Genomic DNA, 19,541 nt, shown 5'->3' on the forward strand with positions numbered 1-19,541 from the left:
ACTTAATTCTGCTGAAATTTTGAATATGGACTTGAACTTACACATTTCTCTGGGTTCTGGTTAGACCTATTTGGATATCTTTTCTTGGTATTGGCAAAAGCCTGACTTATTTTGAGTTGAGGATATTCTGGAGATTTCAACTCGGATTTCAGAAGTCAAGACATACAACAGTTTGTATTTTCATCAACTATGTCAGATGTAGGTCAAGAACTGGCTTATATGCACTGACTTATGGTTATCAGTAGTTCAAAAAATTGAAATGCCACAGGTATTCATTTTACAATAGATTTAGGTTTTACAAGTAAAGTCTTCAGTCTTTGCAGTCAAATATTTGACAAAAATGTTTGGCTTCTGGCATGGTTTATAGGTATTAGGATTTCTGTTTAAAAGGAAGAGCTGTATTTTTCGCATGTGTCACTGGCAGAAGCTTTTTCATCTTTCAGATGAAAATGTAAATTTTCCTTATGTTCTTATTCAGTAATTCTCTAGAAGCTTCAGAATTATGTTTATGTTTCAGTTCCTGGAGCTGGCATTTCTGTATTTTAAAAAGCATAATGTCTTAAGAACTGAGGAGTAAATGGTTATATGCACACCTCAGTGGTTCAAAAGACATGGTGCGACACTCGTAAAAACCTTTTTCTCTAACGACAAATATAGCCATGAAGTTGCAGATGTGTATACTTTCAGCTTTTTCGGTACCCTATCACTTAGAAATCCAATATAAACAAGAGAAATATACAATCTTATAAAACCTTTTCCTCACCATCCTTCTTAAGGTTAGTGGCAAATTATTCATTCCCTGAAATGGTAATAGAAACTGGGCATTAAACGGCAACTGAATTGAATAATCAGTCACTGTGATCACTATGTGAATTGGTTTCAAGTATTAAGAGAGGGAATGGCTTTTTCAGGAAGACCAGGTAAAGACAAAAGAGCAGTATGTTTTTTAAGTGTCAGGCATATACTTACTAATCCTAACTGAACCGACAGTTGGACTTCGGCAGCGGCTAAAAATGGAGGAGATGTGAGAATAGGAACAGTGTCACAATAGGAATACATGTAGATAAAATCAGGACTAGATGAGTGAATGCAGCTCAGCTAACAGAATCAGCTAGAGAACTTAGTAATAGCAATTTGCCCTGATGTCTCAAAGAAAATAAAGAAGGCAAAATAGGTAGCTGTAGGATTCTAGGAAGTTTTGTACTTCCACTAGTTTCTGAAATACTTTTAGTAAGAAGCAATAATAAAAGAGAAATGAATGGGAGTAAAAGAGCTCAAAACTCTCCTTTTATGAATGAAATATGTGCAGCAGCACATTCAGACTTGAACAGATTTCAAGTGTGAGCAACAAGTTATTTGAATGTCAGTCATCTACTTTTCAGGCAATTAAAAGGTTATGAAAACTCCATACCTGCTGAAAGAAGACAGTAGAAGATGATGGCAAAGTAATCGAATGTAAAGGAAAGATGAGATACTGTCAGTATGGGTGCAGAAGCAGCTACGTAATAATCTCAAAGTCAAAATAACTAAAAAAAAAAAAAGAATACAAATAGAGATCAGCACAAGGGGAGTAGTGCAGACTTCTAAAGACTAAGGCAGAAGTGCTGAGATGCAAGATGGACTGTCACAGGATGCTAAGAGCAATATGTAAAGTTCTTTAAATCACGAGGGGCAGAGTAAGGGAAAGAGGCAGTAAAATAACAAATCATCACTTGAGAGCAAGTTATGGGAAGGAAATAGCAAATGCTACAGCAAAGACTGAAACACTGTCTTTTACTGTAATAGCAAAAAAAAAAAATAATCTTAGCAGATGTTGGAACATGACAGGATTTGAGGAGTTAGGACAAAGGCTAAAATACAGTCATTTGGCTAGAGGCATAGATTTTGTTTAAGACCATCTAGTTGATTGGAGAAGTATATGAAGAATACTCTGTGGTCCCCAAAAATGGTCGAAAAGGAACTTTGTAAAGTTTATTGCTATACTGGTAGAGATTTTTAACAAATAATGAAATGGCCAGTCTGAAGAACCAAGAAGTTGACCATTTCTACCTGAGGCTGAGCCTCGTCTGACGTGTATAATCTAACATGTGGTGATGTACGGGAGGGACATCTAGAGAAGATAGATCCAAGTGAGCAATCAGAGCCAGCTTAACTTGTCTGACCCACGGTTTTTCCTGCTATGTCTGAGGAATGCCCCAGGACTGTGCTGTTGAAAATTAGTCTGTGCACACCAGCTAGCTTTCTCATACTCTCTTCATCCACAAAAGGAGTAATCTGTGGGTAGGCATACTCTTTCCTGAGAAGTAAATTACATGATCTGTGTAACCAGACAAGTGACATTAGCATTAAGAAGAAATTGGTGGTTGAAAAGCTTTCTCAGCTTTCCCAATGGTTGGCTGTGGTCCTCTCTACAACTAACATAGGAATTCATTTTGTTTTCTTTCCTGGGTTCAGTTCTGTTCAGTATTTCATTAACTTAAGAGGGTGTATGGAGCATAGAGAATGCTTACATGTGCGGGGTATTAATGATAACTTAGTAAGAGATGATGGAACTGTGGGTAAGCAAAGCTAAACTTAAAAATATCAAAAAGAGTCTACTATCAGGATGAATTTGTAAGAGGAAAACATATATAATTAAATGCAGAGATAAGGAGCAACATTTTGACAAACCATTCCATAAATTAGGAACTAGTAGTTATCATGGGCTATATACAATACTAATGGGCTAATACACAATACTTGTGATGTTAAAAAAACCTCCCTTCTTATACTGTGAAATGGTACTTATGAGCAAGGGTGATCCCCTCTTGTAGCTCTTCCTTTATACTCTGTAGAGACTTTATAGCTACCTTTTTTAAAACTTAATCTGCTGTAAGAGCTGCTAATTGTTATTTTCCACGAGTCCATGAAGAGTAGTTAAATAAAATTTATTGTCAGAAGGCTAAAATTTTGCCATGCAAAAATCAAGACACCCACCGAAGAATTAGCTTGCAGCTATATAAATTGTTTTCAAGGCAGATTCTGGAATCCCTGTCACTAGAACATTCATACAAATACATTAGATGTATGCAGGACATCCCTGACAGAAGTCGGCTTGATCCTGTCTTGAGAAGAAGCTTAAACAATTCTTGTGGCAACTGGAGGAGCATTAGATTTTGTAAAACCTGTTTGCTTTTTCCTGTTGTTTTAAATCCTCTGTGGTTTTTCTGTCAAGCATCCCTTCTAAGAAAAGGAATCTAAAATAGTTTTTTATGAAAGCATTAATGTTTTTTTTGTTCTTCATGTATATCAGAAAAATAATTAATTGGAATCCTTGGACAGGTCGATCATAATTTTATGCTTCATTTGTATATTTAATTTCTGAATTGGGAAACATTCTAGGTATTTCTGACATTGTGTATACCCCATTACTCTTTACGTAACTCAAAAATACGATTTTGCATGTTAGTACCAAGGTTTGAGCCACTTCCATGCATGTTGAAATTTTAATATTCTGGGTGCTCAAGGAGCTACTCTTTACTAGAAGTACCTCATGCAAGTGTTGTGATTTATTCTGCTAGCCTCCCAAAAAAGATGAGTTGTAGGTCTGTAATGGCTTTTACTTATTTATATAGTACCTACTGTCCCCTGCGTACTTTAGAAGAAACACCACTGAAATGCTTACTCATCTGATACTTTTTACTTACATACAGTTTTCTTATATTTACTGACACAGAGGCATTAGATAGCAGACTCAGAGATGTTAAGTAACAAAGCAAAGCTTTTCGTTCCTATTTTTATATGATAAATTTGAGAGGTGTGCAAGGCAATACAGCAAGTAGCAGAACTGTGTCCATAATTTATGATATAATTTGGATTGTATTTATGGTTGAGACTTACATTGTGCTTGAACTTAACAGAAGACAGAAGAATCCTGTAACGAGTAAAGTCAGTGCTGTGTCAAACTCAGTATTTCATCAAGACTTTCTTTCTTGGTTTTCTTTGGCTTTGATTTCTATTTCAGCTAAAAGATATGTTTCCGGGCTTTCGGTTGGCCCTTCCACCAAAGCGCTGGTTCAAGGATAATTATAATCCTGACTTCTTGGAAGATCGACAGTTGGGACTACAAGCATTCCTTCAGAACCTAGTAGCTCACAAAGATATTGCTAACTGGTATGTGATTCAACTTTGCTTGTGGATTTGGATTTTTTTTTTTTGTGTCCAAACTCCTTATATAGGCTCCTAGACTCTAGCAGTGTATCTTTGTGCAACATAGTAAGGAATTTCATTAACATTCATGTTATGCATTTGGTCATTATGTGAATTATTTAGCATCCTATTAAATTGATCCCATTTTAACCTAAGCAAAAAAGGGAAATTTCACATGGTTAACTACTAGCTAAAAGCTGTAATATTTAAAATATTAGACTAATTCCATGTTTACTTCTTAAATACGTTTACTTCTAGAACATGGAAGTTCTCTGTGCTAAACGTGGAATTGATATATTGCTAATTTATATTGAGATTAAATGTAAAGCTTTCATAATGGAAAGTATCTACACTATTATGCAATTAGTTCTTAAAATGCATATTAAACTAAAGGTTTTTAATTTACATGACATCATATAAATATAAATAATAGAAATATCTTTATAGATTGCTTTACATAAGTAAATGTAATCCACAAATCAAAAAAAGCTTTAAAGTCTAAAAAACATAATATGTTTAAGCAACAAAGTGCAGAAGTCTCTTTGAACAATATCTTTTTTTTTAAACAAAGTGGAAGTCTTACAAAGGTGGAATTCTGGCAAATTAAATGTAAAATCACTTTAATATAGGCCAAAAGAGAATTTTAGTAAGCAGTTGCTAGAGGCAGAGCAGTTAATGCTAAAAACCTTTTCCAGCATGAGAAATAAAAGATTTGAGGTTGCTGTACCAGAGATTCTTTGAGTAAATACTCTGAGGAGCTGTCTTCATCTGAAGCTTCGTTACAAACAAAGAGTGAGAAATTGGTTAGAGCAAACAGCATTCCCTCAAGAATTTTAAAGGAACTAAAATGTAAAATTGCTGAGCTGTGGAGTGAGACCATATAATGCTTGTATCTACTTTACTTTTTAGTAGAGTGTGTATTACTGCATTTGGCACCTTTTTAGAAGGCTCTTGACTGTTGAGTCTGGAAACTAGATATTAGTAATTAAATCTGACGTTTAGTACTGCTTGTAATAAGAAACCCAAAGTGGTAAGCAGGTAAATAAAAATAATACTGGGAAAAGCAGTAATGTCTTTTGCAGAGGGAAATCTATCTAACAAGTAGTTTTGAGGGAGTTTGTATAAAATGGTTGAAAGGCAAGGGAGAAGGTTTGATGGAAATCTCACGATATTGCATAGGGAATGCTGGATCACAGCTATGGACACTGATGTTCACAATATCTGTAAATTATCTGGACAAAGGAATGAACAATGAGGTCCTGAAGTACTGTAGAAGGATTCCGAGGCACTGAGTGACTAATGTTAATTTTCATGTCATGAAGTGCAAAATGACAATAAGTACATACATAAGGAATCATAAACTCAGTTGTTTCTTACAACCTGGAAAATTATTGGTGGTATTACAGTTTTCTGAATCAGTTCAGTGTTCAGCAGTAATCAAAAAGTTGCATAAAAATTGTTGAAGAGGAACTTGAAAGGAGAAAAAAAAAAAAAAAAGTTACTGCTGTGGGAATCTGAGTTGCACTTCCACATAGTCCAGTGATACAACACAGCATTCTGCTTCAAAAGAGGGTCTGCTGGAAGTACAGAGAAAGCAAGCAAGAACAGGTGAAGCCACAGACAAGTTTCCCTGCAACAAGAGTTCTGTTTTCTATAGTCTGTTGTCTTGGGAAAGGGCTTGTTAAACAGGGCGTATGAAATCATCAAGGGGATAGGGAAGGCGAATAAAGAATATTAATATTTTGGATGATTCAGAGTCATCTCTCCGTATGTCACGCTGAATTACGAGGCTTTATTGTGAGATGTCAGAGACAGAAAGCTTAAATGGTTTCCAAAAAGAAATTAGGATCAACCTGTGAATTTCTGTGTCAGTTGCTATTAAACATGATTGTATGGATGAAATATGTGGCTGAGAACTTTAAGAACTTCCTGATTATTAAATTACACAATAATAGGTGTGCCACGAAAAAAGGAATTAAATGTCACTTGTGTTATGTTGCTGGAGACAGACTAGTGAGCAGGATGGACTTTTAGTTGGCTTGAATAGATCTGAAACCTTTATGCTTCATGTTGTTGCAGCTAGTTTGGCATTTCAGCTAGCTTGTTGGTATCTTGATAGTGGTCGATACTGGACAAAATAGTTCATGATTTAAGGGAAAAAGGCTCACAAAACTTTTGGACTGTATTGCTCATCGGATACAAGAGGGAATTTAAGTACATGTGGAATCAGTTTATATTTTGGTTAATGAACAGGTAGTTAATTGAAACATGTTTTTGAGGAAAATTCTGATCTTGGCTGTGTAAGGCTCTGCATGAAGATTATTAAAAAACTCTGTGACCTGTTGGTACAGCTTTTGTTTAATTGTTTGGATCTATGAAAGGCCTGGATCCCTTGGGAAGTGATTAAAACTAGGGAGATTTGAGCCATCTGGTATTTTTTAACCAATTATCAAAGAGTAGAAGTTACTATTAATGGAAATTAATATTTACACCTTACATGAGCAGTGGTGAACATATGACCCTGCTTCCGCCTTACAAGCTCTCCATTTACTTCCACAGTTTTGTGAATACATCAGACTGCTTGGGTCACATCAAAACTAAACAAGCCTTTTCTCTTTGTAGAGAAGTCTCATTTTCTTTATGTACTGTATTATCACTGAGAACATATTGGCAGTGGGAAATTTGCCTTTCAGGGATAGGAGACCTCGTTTGGTATACCTATTTTTTAATAAAACTAGCATCGTAAAGTAGTTTAAAGATAAAATATGGGATGGTAGGCAGGTGACTAAATTACAAGTCTGTGTTTTTATGTATTTCTTCTCATATTTTGCCTTGTATTGAAGATTCAGTGAAAGATTAAATTGAAATCCACCCAGAGTTTAATGCATTCGAGAAAATTGCATGTAACCCACGAAGTGGGAGAAAGGAGTTTAACCTGCTAAACAGAATTGTTATCTGGCTTTGTATAGATGACACAGCTCTCCTATGCTTCCACCCTCTGTAAGAACCAGCTTGAAAAGGAGGAACTCAGTCAGCTGTTGAGTCTTGCCTGTGTGCTGCACTGCCCCTTGCTGCCTTTCTTAATGCTGGTGTCTCTCTTAAGAAGGATGTCAGCTGGCATGGGATGAAGCAAAGAAAGAAACCATGTACAACAATCTCTGTTACATGATGTAGAAGATGTATATTATATTTTTGAGGCAGAATTCTCTCCTGTTTGTTAAATGAAAGGAAGAGACGTAGCATATGGAGGGGAGAGCAGGGTCAGAGCAGACTGCAGATGAATGTTTATACAATCAGGTGAATATTTTAGGTAAAGAAACAATGTTTTCAGTGACTTGTAGCTTTAAGTTTCTTGATCTCTTTATGTAAAATAATGAATCTACATCTTTCGATTATAAGAAGTTTTGAAAACTAGAAAGAGAGACACTTTTCTGGCAGCAACTGCAGGGAAAACAAAAAAAAGGGGGGGGGCTTGACCTGATGTAAGTAGTTGATATATGTAGATTGACTATTTCTGCACATCTATTTTTCTGCACATTTTGTTTTTCTCTCACAAGCATTACTGCATGTTATGCCATTTTAATGTTACCCATTAACACAAGAAATTTTCTAGCAAAATACAGAAACAAAATACTTTTAAAGTGTTTCAACTGAGCTATGTGAATAAGGATGAAGTCATTGAAGAAGAATGGTAAGCAGAAGTGTTTCCGCATAATGAGTTCTTCTACATTAGGCTTAAGCGAGTTCCTTCAGCATCTTTATGAAAAGAACAATTCGACCATTAAAAAATGGACTTAAGTATCATGTTGCAAAAGAGTCACTTCACATTAAACTGTAGATGAAGAAACAAACCCTGCTCTTCTCTTTGAAAATGTACTTTATATGCCTGAATAACTTTTTATTTGGTTTGAGGTTATCTTCTAATCATTTAAGTAATGACCTGTTACCATATATCATTTTTTATGCTAATTGAAGTGATAATCTTGGTTTAAGTAGCAGATTTTTTTTTATTTGAGTACGTGGGAGAAGCTGTTTTTCTAGTACAAGTTTAGGCTATGGCTTGCACAGATCATGGATTTGATTAATGTAAAACAGCAAAGGCAGCTTGAAAAAAGGAAGGTTTTATTACGTTTGTCATACAAATTAAGTGGGGAAAAGAATGATCATGATTATAGAAGAATTTTTTCCAGGAAGGGGTAAAGGCTGATGAGGTAAAAATGGATATTAAGACAAGAATTCTCACTAGCCATTGGCCAAAAAATTCACCTCTATCTTCTTGTGCAATAAGCACTTGAAAGCAGACTCACAAAAATCCAAGTAAGTCACTATTTGTTAATTATGAACACAGTGTTCTGATTGGAGGTTATTTATAGAAGAATGAATACAACAGAGTAGGAAAGTCTTAGAAAGGTGGAAGAAAATACATGTTTGGAGATGCTGAAGAGTTCTCTGAAAAGGACTCTAAACTTGAAAGATAGAATGAGCAAGATGCTCAACATACTCTGTAGCAAACCACAGGATTACACATACTTCCTTCTGGCCTTTGTAAAACTGCACAGAGGGGAATGACATCTGTTACACAATTTTAAGTTGAATGCATTAGTTTGTAAAGTGTGTTTAGAGATGGCTGTATAGTATATCCATGGCACATTAACCTTGTCACTTATTATTTTGTAACTTATTCTTTTATATATGCATATATAAAAATATACTGTATATATAAAAATTATATACTGTGTATATGTCAATGGATTATGATCTTAGCAAAATGGAGACACATAAGCATGTTTTAGTGCCAATGCTTAGTTCCACTGATATTTCCTTTAGGGATTTGTGTGTGGATTTTAGCAGCACACTTTTTTCATCCATCTTCTAACATTTATTTTTCAAATCTCTTTAATACCAAAGTGATAAACTTGCTTTTCAGTTGTAATGTAGCAACAAATTTTATGATTATTTGAAAAATCATGTTCTAAATTGACAAATTAGATAAACTCTTAACTGTACCTGTGTAACTTAAGTCACAGTCTTAAGAGATTTAATAGTTTGTTAACTTTATTTTGAATGCTTAGGAGTAAATCTGAGGAGAGATGCTTGTGTTCCGTAAAGAAATACTGCCCTTGTATGATCGTATTTAAGTGTTGTTGCTTTTTTTAATACTTCAAGTAATTCACACTCTTTTTTTTTTGCTAAAGCCTTGCAGTGAGAGAATTTCTTTGTCTGGATGATCCTCCAGGTCCTTTTGACAGTCTAGAAGAGAGCAGGGTAAGTGCTATGTAGCATGATAAAAGCAGAATGCAAAAGGCAGTTGTTGTTGATAGAATATTGTAAAATCTGCTGAGCGGTAGGGAATGGAACACTTTATTTTCTATTTTATCAGAAAAATTTGGAAATAAATGTATTTCTAAAACTGACAGTCTAATTATTGGTGCACACTATGATCTTTGACTTTTGTACTCCATCCCTGTCCCAGGCTGTGATCTCTTCCTTGTTGCCTTTTATGACCAGTGGGTGAAACTTGTTTTTAAGGCAACTACTGAACATAAAGATGGGTTTTGTAGGTTTACATTCAACACATTGTCTCAATGCCTACAGCTTAGACTTCAGGTCTTGCAGTAAAATGTTTCTTGCTATGAAATGTAATGAAAAGATTAATTCTGACTACGAAAAAGTGTTCTATTTAGTAGTGTCAAGTAGTGTAGTAAAGCAGCAGCCTTTCAACATGTGTATGAGCACACTGAACAAATAATACTGTATGCTGCAGCCTGTTTTATGAGAAGCAGATTTCACTGGCATGCAAAGCTGTGTCAAGCCTGTCTAGAACAAGTGGTCTTAGTTTTCTTGCTCTATAGAATATGAATGTTTTAGAATTGCACATACCTTGTTAATACTGTAGAATGTTAAGTGGTACTCCTTCATCTAGATTTATATTTACCACTTTGCTTCGCATGCAAGTGGGAGTGCCTTGGCTCTTGTTACATTACTGTGTATAACTGAAGGATTTGAGGATTTTTTTGTGTTACAAGCTCATATTTTATTTCTGTACAAACATTTTTCATCATAGCTATTTAAGTCGATGAAAATTGATAAAAATTACAGGAATTATTTGTTCAGATAAGTAAGAAATTTAAGTGCTGCTTTCATTGATATTTTGATTATGTGTACAGTGGTGAAATCTCAGGGTTATTCTTCCACCACAGGAATTTAGGTAAACTATTAAAATAGCTGTGCTGTTGTAGCTTTGGCTATTAACCAATTTTGTAAAGTTGCTAGAGACAGCTGTCATAAAATTCTGGTCTCCAAGGCATACCTCACTTTATTAGAGTGGTTGAGGATGGAAGGGACCTCTTGAGATCATCTAGTCCAGTCCTTCTTGGACTCTTCATTAGGGACCGTAGTGGTAGGACAAGGGGTATTGGCTTCAAACTTAAACAGGGGAAGTTTAGGTTAAATATAAGGAAGAAGTTCTTTACAGTGAGGGTGGTGAGGCACTGGAATGGGTTGCCCAAGGAAGTTGTGAATGCTCCATCCCTGGCGGTGTTCAAGGCCAGGCTGGACAGAGCCTTGGGCGACATGGTTCAGTGTGAGGTGTTCCTGCCCATGGCAGGGGGGTTGGAACTAGATGATCTTAAGGTCCTTTCCAACCCTAACTATTCTATGATTCTGCTTGAGCATGGTCAGCTGCTGCAAGTTGCCCAGGACCATGTCCAGTCAGGTTTGAATATTCTGCAGAGAATTCACAACCTCTCTGTGCAGCCTGCTCTAGTGTTTGATCACTGTTGCAGTAAAAAAGTGGTTTGTGTTTTCAGATTGAATTTCCTGGGTTTTAATTTGCGCCCATTGTCTCTTGTCCTGTTAGTGGGCACCACTGAGAAGAGTCTGGCTCCCTCTTCTTCGTTCTCTCCCTTGATAAGATTACCCCAAGCCTTCTCTTCTCCAGACTAAGAGTTCCAGCTCACTCCTCTTTATCACATGAAAGATGCTCAAGTCCTTTAATTATCTTTAATCTTGATATTTGAATCATGAGGCCTGAGGTCCTGGTGGACAACAAGCTGGAGCTTAGCCAGCTCCCTCCCCGCCTGCACCTCGGCACTCCCAGGTGCAACCTGTCAGGCCCCATGGACTTAAGTATGTCCAGTTTATCTTGTCCCCCAACAGTGAGGGTAAGTTTGTCTTGCCCTTCCTTGTCTTTCCCTCTGGTTGCAGACATCTGGGGTTCATGAAGGCTGGTCTTAACAAGGAAGACAGGCAAAGATGGCATCAAGTACCTTAACCTTTTCGCTGTGATTTGTCACAAGTTCACCCACTCAATTTGGCAGCAGGTTCATGGTTTCATTGGTCTTCCTTTTGTTAATTACATATTTGTAGAATCCTTTCTTTTTTCTTTTCACATGCCTTGCCAGGTTCAGCTCCAGGTTGGCCTTCACTTTCTTAACCCTATCCCTGTAAGAGCAGACAGCAGCCCTGTACTTCTCCTGGGTAACCTCTCCATGCTTCCACCACTAGTACCCTGGCTTTTTAGGTCTGAGTTGAGTTAGGAGTTTCTTGCTCATCCATACAGGCCTCTTGAAACCTTTGCTTGACTTCCTGCTGGTTGATCTGGACCCTTATTGAGCTTGAAGGTGGTGATGCTTGAATAGCAACTAGCTCTTCTAGACAGCTGTTCTCCTATGGCTTCTTCCTTCCAAGCAGACTTCTGAGGAGATTGAAATCTTCTCACCTGAAATCCATGGTTGTCCTGCTTTTTGCCCTGCTCCTGCCTGTTAGGGATCCTGAACTCCTACATATCAGAGAGCATGTATGTCCATCCCTTGCCTTTTTCTTCCCCCCAAACAATGCGCAAGTACAGGACAAGCACTGTGGTTCATGTACGTATTCCTGGAGTTCATTTTTAAAGGTATCACAAAAATCACTTCTGTTTTGCCTTACTGTTACCATAAAAAGAACTGCAAAATGCAAAATATGGATATCTTCATTTTGGTTTATGTCTATTCTGTTACTCCAGTTCAAAAAGGGACAACACATATTTATCTCTTTTATCTTTTTAGGGAGGAATACAGGTACCTCCCCCATTAGAAATCAATTAGATCAATTAGACCTTACAGAAATGTAAACATTATAATCTCTTTTTCTTTTTCCTTTTTTTTTTTTTTTTTTTTTTTTGGCATCATACCTTTGGTGACTGTTTCCACAGGTCCTCTCCCAGCCATCTGTGTTTCATGATCCACTGAAGAAGGAAACAAAGCTCTTTTCCAGCTGTCCTAGTTCTGTTACTCTTTCAGGACTTAAAGGGAAAATCAGTCCCACCTGGGTATTAGAATTGTACAGACTCCAGGTGTTCAGCTCTTCAAGGAGCAATATAACACACAATTTCCTGATAGGTCTTCTTCAGCTTTGGTTCACCTTTCTGCTGTTACGGCTTCCTTCAGAATATGCTGATGTTTTCTTACTCAGTTTTGAACAGCGACTTCCTTTCCTTGGGCAGCTGATACACAGATCGCAACTAGAGATGAGTTTTTACAAAAGGTTTTGTTCAGTTCTTGTATAGAAAAATGAAGACCTGTGGAATTTTTTTTTTTTTTATTCTGTGAATAGGGAAATTTGCATGTGCATAAATCTAAAAGTAGAAATGATATAATTTAATTATATTGTTAAGGAAATAATGGTTACCTTTCAGTTAGGGCACCAGCAACCTTAATAGTTTTACAAAATACACTAGAAGTCACTTAATTGGCTTGGATGAAACAGGATGACTGTTTAACCAGACTCATTGCTAAAGCAATCACAAAAAATGCTGTGTGAAGAATGAATTCCATGCCACATGTTCTTGGCTCTAGTAGATGAGAATAAAGCTGTGGTTTAACTGATGGTTGGTCTTCAATGCCTGGCAACAAAGATAAATTTGCTATCTGAGTCAATAAAATAAATTAGAACTCAATGCAAAAAAAAATCAAAATGGTTTTTGGATTGAAAAGCACTATTTTTTTTTTAATTCTGTAATTACAGGAAAACCTAACATTTTTAAGAAGTTGGTAAGTCTGCTTCAGTTAAAACGAAGAATGATATCTTGATGTTTGTAGCTCAGTTTCAAACTTTAGGAAAACAGTGTCTTAACAATATTGTTCTTAACTGAGCTCATATAAAATGTTTATATTTGGTGGACTCTGTGAATTAGTAGTTAGTTGCATGTAATGTTAAGCCAACAAAGCCTCCCACATGAGTCTTATTTAGTGAGAATATGTAAATTATTAAATCAGAACTGCCATTACTGTTGGTAGACTTGCTGTTTCCAGTAATAGAGGCTCTGAGCCAATGCTTCTGTCACTTCCTGCATTCGGTGGATGCCGCATTACACATTGGTTCTTCACATTTAAGTTCTGAGATTGCTCACTGGTCAAATTTGTCAGGGTGTACTGTATACACGTGTCATGCTCAGCAGGGTAACACAACATACTTATCATGGTTGAGTAGTTAGTGTTGTTAGCGCTTCATTTCAAAATGGTTTTGTATTGGTCTTCCAACTAATGATTTCATATTAGTAACAGGTGTTTGGTGCAGAACTGTAAAACAAGGGAGGAACATGCACTTTATCCTAATACTTTTAGCATCTTCGGAATAATTAAATGCTTTAAAATTGACTTCCAGTCATGTGAAAGGAAAGCTTATGTGAGGGGAAAAGGGAGTAGGGAGGTCAGCTGATGGTCCATATAGGTGCAACATTACCAAGGTTCAAAATAAGGGACTGCACATGAAAAGGCGAGAAGCCTCTTTCTAAAGTCTCTCTTGTGAGACAAACAAATAAGGCAATAAAGTATTTGTGTTGCAGTTTAGCATAATAAATTCATTGTTCAAAACAAAGCAGCATTGTTTTATTGATGACAGAACTTTTTTTTTATAAAGTTTATATAGCTCTTTACAGTAATACAAAGAAATACAAAGAAAAGTGGCTACAATTCTGTTACAGGTTGATATTTCTAAAGGAAAATCAATAAAGACAGTCCACTGAAATTAAAAGGAAGATGTTCTTAAATTTGTCTTTTAGGCTTTCTGTGAAACTCTGGAGGAAACAAATTACCGTCTACAAAAAGAACTGCTTGAAAAACAAAAGGAGGTTGAGTCACTGAAGAAACTGCTACATGAAAAGCAACTTCATATAGATGCTGTTGAAAGAAGAATTAGGTATGTAGAGATGTCATGGATTCTAGGAGTTTCTTTCCATGAAGATGTTTTATCTATATAGTCACAAGCACCAGCTTTAACTGTATTCTTTGGAAACAATTTTCCCTACGAAACCACACACAAAACAGTATTTTCAGTAGGCTCTTTCTGGTATGCTGGCTAAAAAGCCGTTGTTAGTACAAATGACTGAGAAGCTGTTGTCCCATCTTTTCCCTATAAAGTAATTGGGATTATGTTTCCTAATGCTTTAAGTCCTGTAAGGATAAAGCAAAGATCCTATTCTGCCTTTGAAATGTTGGGTATGTGAAATGCCCTGCTAGAGATGAGATCAGTGGAAAAATTGCTTTGAGTTACAAAATTGTGCCTGTGCTCAAAGCTTTGACAGAACTTAGTGATCAGGTGATTCTATGTCTTTGTCAATGTCTCTAGCTATTCTGAATTGCCTGGAATGATGCTGCCAATAGCATTTAAGTAGTGCTGGAGATTGTCCATTTAAATCCAAGCTAAAAATGGTAGAGTTTATTATAAAACTTTTTATGGTACCAGTCTGCTAAATTTTGTAGCAGGCCCAGGGAGTTGATGTTGGGCTATTCAGTGTCCTGTCAGACCTACTGAATGAGTCATTGTGGGGTTTCCTTAGCAAAGAAGTAAATTCTCATGGTCCCTTTAGAAGTTATTTTAATACTGCTTGGGGTTTTGAGTCTAGCATATCCAGGTCTAAGAAATCACATCTTTGGATGTAAGGTTTAAGTGAACTACATTTGGGAAAGGATTTAAATGGAATTGTGGCTTGTTGAAGATTTTGATCGGCATACCATGTTCAGCTTGTTACTTGCTCCTGAAGGCAAGTAATTACATTTGAAAGATTACTTTCCCTGTTTCATGATGAAGTTATGACTTAATGCTGGCTTAAATAGTGGAATAGTCAATAAAAATGAGAGAACTTGCATTTGGCTAAAACACCATGATAGGAAATTTTGTGAGACTAAAATAAAATAAAAAGGCATGATTAGCAAAAAAAGACTTTTTTAGTGCTTTCCCTGAACACAAACACCCTGCAAGTTTCCCAGACATTTAAAATTATTGAAAGTCAGCCAAGTAGTGTCTGAAGTCTTGATGGAAAATAACTGTGATTTTTAGTTGTAAAAGTTACCAAGTAAACCCATGATCCTTGTTTAAGAACTTCTGTTTGTCTGATGGCAGTTTCACACAAAATAAAAAGATCTCTTTTTGGCCTCACTGAAGTGGAATTTTGATCTGATGGCCCAAAAGAATTAAGGATCTTCTGCGTATGTGTTCTTAAGGCCAGGTATCTAAAATGTATGTGAGGTAGGAGGGGACAGTCAAACAAGGCATCAGACGTGTAGTCCTTTACATATGCTGGATTTGGCCCAAACATAGGCCAGTAATCATGTTAGAGAATACTGTTGAGGTATTACTTAAAATGCATGCATTAAAGTGAAACTGTAGCAACAGTAGTAGTTAGAGTAATTTTAAAAAGGGGGGAATATAGTAGTATCACTTTCAAAGCAAAATTGTTCACAAGCTTTTTTTTCCAATTCAGATGGCAGCGTTCAGCACTAAATTGATGTATGTTTTCCACACAGAGCAATACTTTGGAAACTTTTTTTTTTTTTAATTTTGCACACCCATATTTCTGTTTGTAGACAGGTGAGTCAGGCTGCCAATGTATGTGTTGCTGTTAAGAAAAAGTTACTGTCTTGAGCATAGAATCACAGAATGGTTTGGATTGGAAGGGACCTTACAGTTCACCTAGATCCAGCCCCCTGCCACAGACAAGAACATCTTCCACTAGACCAGGTTCTTCAAAGCCCTATCCGACCTGGACTTGAACACTTTCAGGGATGGAGCATTCACAACTTCCCATTGATTATTAATAGGAAAATGTACTGCTCTGAAATTTAATATGTGACTCTATAAAGTTACAATGAGAAACTCGGGAAATTGTTGAAGAAATCTTTTTGTCATCCTGGCTTTCTTCCTTCTGACTGTGTTTTGGCTGTAATCCTTCTGCCGTTTAGGCAACATGTGTGTGGCTTAGGTCATCTGCATGTAATTTCTTACCTAAAGTCATAACCACTCCTCTGGGACTTGAACTTTGTAAAGCTATTAAATTGTGATGCAACCAGAGGATTTAATTTAGTTTAGGAATAAGCAGCTGGAGCAAATAAACTGTTTAAATAGCTATCCAGTGCAAGACCTGCATCCCTGTAGTAATAAAAGAAATGGAGCATGTAGGAGTGAGATTGATAGGTTCCCAGAAACTGCAAAGTTTAAAATTAATCAAACAGCTTTTCAGTGATGAATGTTTGCCGTGTGGACTGGTGGTACTCTCTTCTTATTTGTCGTAGGGATTTATCTTTAGGAAAAATGACTCGTCAAATGTCAGGAGAAGGAAGTGAGTGCAGTGGTGAGGTGGAGTCTTCTGCAGTAGAAGCAGACCAGGGTACCCTGGGTGAGGACAGCTGGTAAATGCTATTATTTTATTTATAATCTTTTTTTTTTCTTTTTTAAAGTATGTTTTTAAATGTTTGGTCTTGCATGAATTCTGCACATGCTGAGGACCTCTCTGCTGCATAAAGGCCCTCAGGATGGATAATTTTAGATCTGGAATAAGTGATAAGTTGAACAAGCTTTATAAATGTTTTGTGGATTGACAGCATGAAATTACTATGGAGAATCATACTAGTTTCCATGTGGCAAAGCTTATTGATCTGTTGTTGCAGCTCAGATAAAGAGAACCATGATGCATGCTGGAGTGGCTCTTTGCCTGAAAACTCTGTACCAGAAATTGAAGTCGCTGAAGTAGCATATACTGCTGATGAGGAAGAATAGATCGGTAGCAGCTGCTGGTACCTGGGAAAGCTTCATGTTTGGGACATACTCTTTGGGTAGGGGTATAGAGTAGCTGTGAAGAATTTACAGCAAAGAGCAAGAATGCACATATTGAATGTTTACATAAATCTTTACAAATTATTAACATAAGAAATATACCCATTGCTGCTTTGATTTCAGTTTTTATCTAGCCTTTATATATTTAATATATTAAAGTCTAATAAGGGCTAAAATCAGCTAAAGTTTAGATAGTGTACATACACAATTTGGCTGACTTTCCTAGCGGGGTGACAAAAGCTTCACCTTGAATCACCAAACATCTAACTAGCATGTTATCTGTTGCCACTGATGTGACACACTTGATGTGTTCATCTGTTTGGTATGTGTGTTTTTGTATTCTTATAGCCATAAATTAATGCTTGTTGAAGTAAAAGCAGACTCATCTTTTGTTTAATAAGAGTGTAGAATATGTTGGTTTTAAATTCTAAAGTTGAAGAATATTTCTCTGGAAATTTTAACGCAATGCAATAGGAAACCTGACAGTACCAAGAGAAGAGTACTTACAAAATGGGATTATAGTTGGACATTTTTAAAAGCCTGGTCATTTTTGCTGAAGGAACTAATATGAGACCCCCCAAAACACTGTGTATTTTCATCCCAAGAGAGCATGCTGTAATACTTTTGTTTGGTAATGCTGCTTTGAAAATCTGGGATACCTTTGCTATATACCCGTGTAACAATAAAATTGGTGAGTTTGCCTTTTACTTGGAACACTACCTCTTACCATCTTGCTAATGCATTCATGTTTGTTTAAAAATAGTCCAGATTATATGGAGGTTATTGAAAGACTTGTAAAGAAGCCATATTTTTTTCCTGCACAGTTCATAACTAGATTGAATCTAGTTGCAATGTGTTTTTGTTTCAATATATTGTACACATGGGGATATTTCTACATGTGTTCTATAGCCTATTTTTCAAAATGTATTAAGACAGGAGATGCACTTTATAATTAAAACTCCATTGTGCCAAGTTCAGTTGGCTAATCGGTTGAGAAAGGGGAGTTGCAGGGAGAGGATTATGTAGTGCCTTTTTATATTTTACTTGTTCATTACTGCAGAATTTTGTTACAGTGCTCTGGGTCAGTGCTGTGGAACCTTTGATACAGCTTGTTTCTGTTCTTCACTTATTTACTGAAAGTGCCTTGTTTTATTCTGCTTTTCCAATAGGAAGAATGCTTGTTTGTTTTAATCTGTTTTTTTTTTTTTTGCCCTATACCACGCACATTGCCGTTTTATGTTGTCAATATGCAGTGTCTTTGTGCTGGAGTTTTCAAAGGGAGCTTTGTACTTCAGGCTGTGCATACAATGACCTTTATGCAGAACTGTATAAACCTTCCTGGTGAAATAAAGCTATGGATAAAACACCTGTCTTCTTTTTTCCATTGTAGGAAAAAAACATTCAATGCCTTGTCTAGTAAAGGATAAAAATACTATTAGAAAGAGACATTTCTTACCTCAGTGATTTCCTACAGTTACTCTTTGGTCTGCGTTCTGTTTGTACCAAAAATGGCTGCATGAAAACGAATGAGAATGCTGTAATGACACCAGAAAACTTACTGTACTTCTGTTGAAGATTAAAAAGGAACTGATCTTTTTTTTATATTCTACATGAATCCTCACAGATGTTGAGTGAACTCAATAAAGTTTTGACACCTTATTGAGAATTCATGAATTTTTTTTTGTCAAGTGTCACATATTTGAAAAGAAGATTGAACTGTGTATATTAAAACAGTGTTTGGAGGGAAGGTAAAACTGCAGAACATAAGGACAGAACTTTGAGCAGCCTGGTCTAGTGGGAGGTGTTGCTGCCCATGGCAGGGGGTTGGAACTGGATGATCTTAAGGTCCCTTCCAACCCAAACGATTCTGTGATTCTATAAATCTTTTTAAAATACTGAAAAGGTGCTTGAGTCATACATGCTAGGCATTTCTGAAGTACTTCAGGTAAATCTGTAAACCTAGTCACTAAAGAAAACATTAATAGAACTTAGAGTTTAGTCATGAGACAACAAAGGAACAGAAATTTTGTTGTGCTCTGTCTTTAAGGCTATAAGATATTCTGCTGATCCAGAATATTTAATAACATGAATAGACATGTTTAGGGGGACCTTGATTTTTAATGAAACTGAGCTGAAAAATGTGAATTTGTTCAGCAGCCGTGTGGTATCGCTTGGCCTGTGTTACTGGTTAATACATGGTTTTTCCCCCCCACCCCAAAAGGACATGCACATTTTGAGGTGTACAACCCACGGTGGCTTTG

At 36.4% G+C, this 19,541-nt stretch overlaps 1 protein-coding gene across 3 annotated transcripts in view; it reads left to right on the plus strand.

Moving 5' to 3' along the window:
- The window catches only part of SNX16 (sorting nexin 16), a 29,023-nt gene extending 10,077 nt beyond the window's left edge, over positions 1–18,946 (plus strand). For 2 of the 3 annotated variants that reach the window (XM_030477591.1, XM_030477599.1), the window contains 5 exons: positions 4,004–4,152; positions 9,384–9,453; positions 14,231–14,367; positions 16,740–16,856; positions 17,115–18,946. In XM_030477591.1, the coding sequence (XP_030333451.1) occupies positions 4,004–4,152; positions 9,384–9,453; positions 14,231–14,367; positions 16,740–16,856; positions 17,115–17,223 (582 nt within the window). In that variant the 3' untranslated portion in view covers positions 17,224–18,946. The remainder of the gene's footprint in view (positions 1–4,003; positions 4,153–9,383; positions 9,454–14,230; positions 14,368–16,739; positions 16,857–17,114) is intronic. The other variant, XM_030477608.1, reaches the window with a different exon arrangement.
- The last annotated feature ends 595 nt before the right edge of the window (positions 18,947–19,541 follow it).

Source organism: Strigops habroptila, chromosome 1 (genome assembly GCF_004027225.2).
Source record: "Strigops habroptila isolate Jane chromosome 1, bStrHab1.2.pri, whole genome shotgun sequence".
NCBI classification, from domain to species: domain Eukaryota; kingdom Metazoa; phylum Chordata; class Aves; order Psittaciformes; family Psittacidae; genus Strigops; species Strigops habroptila.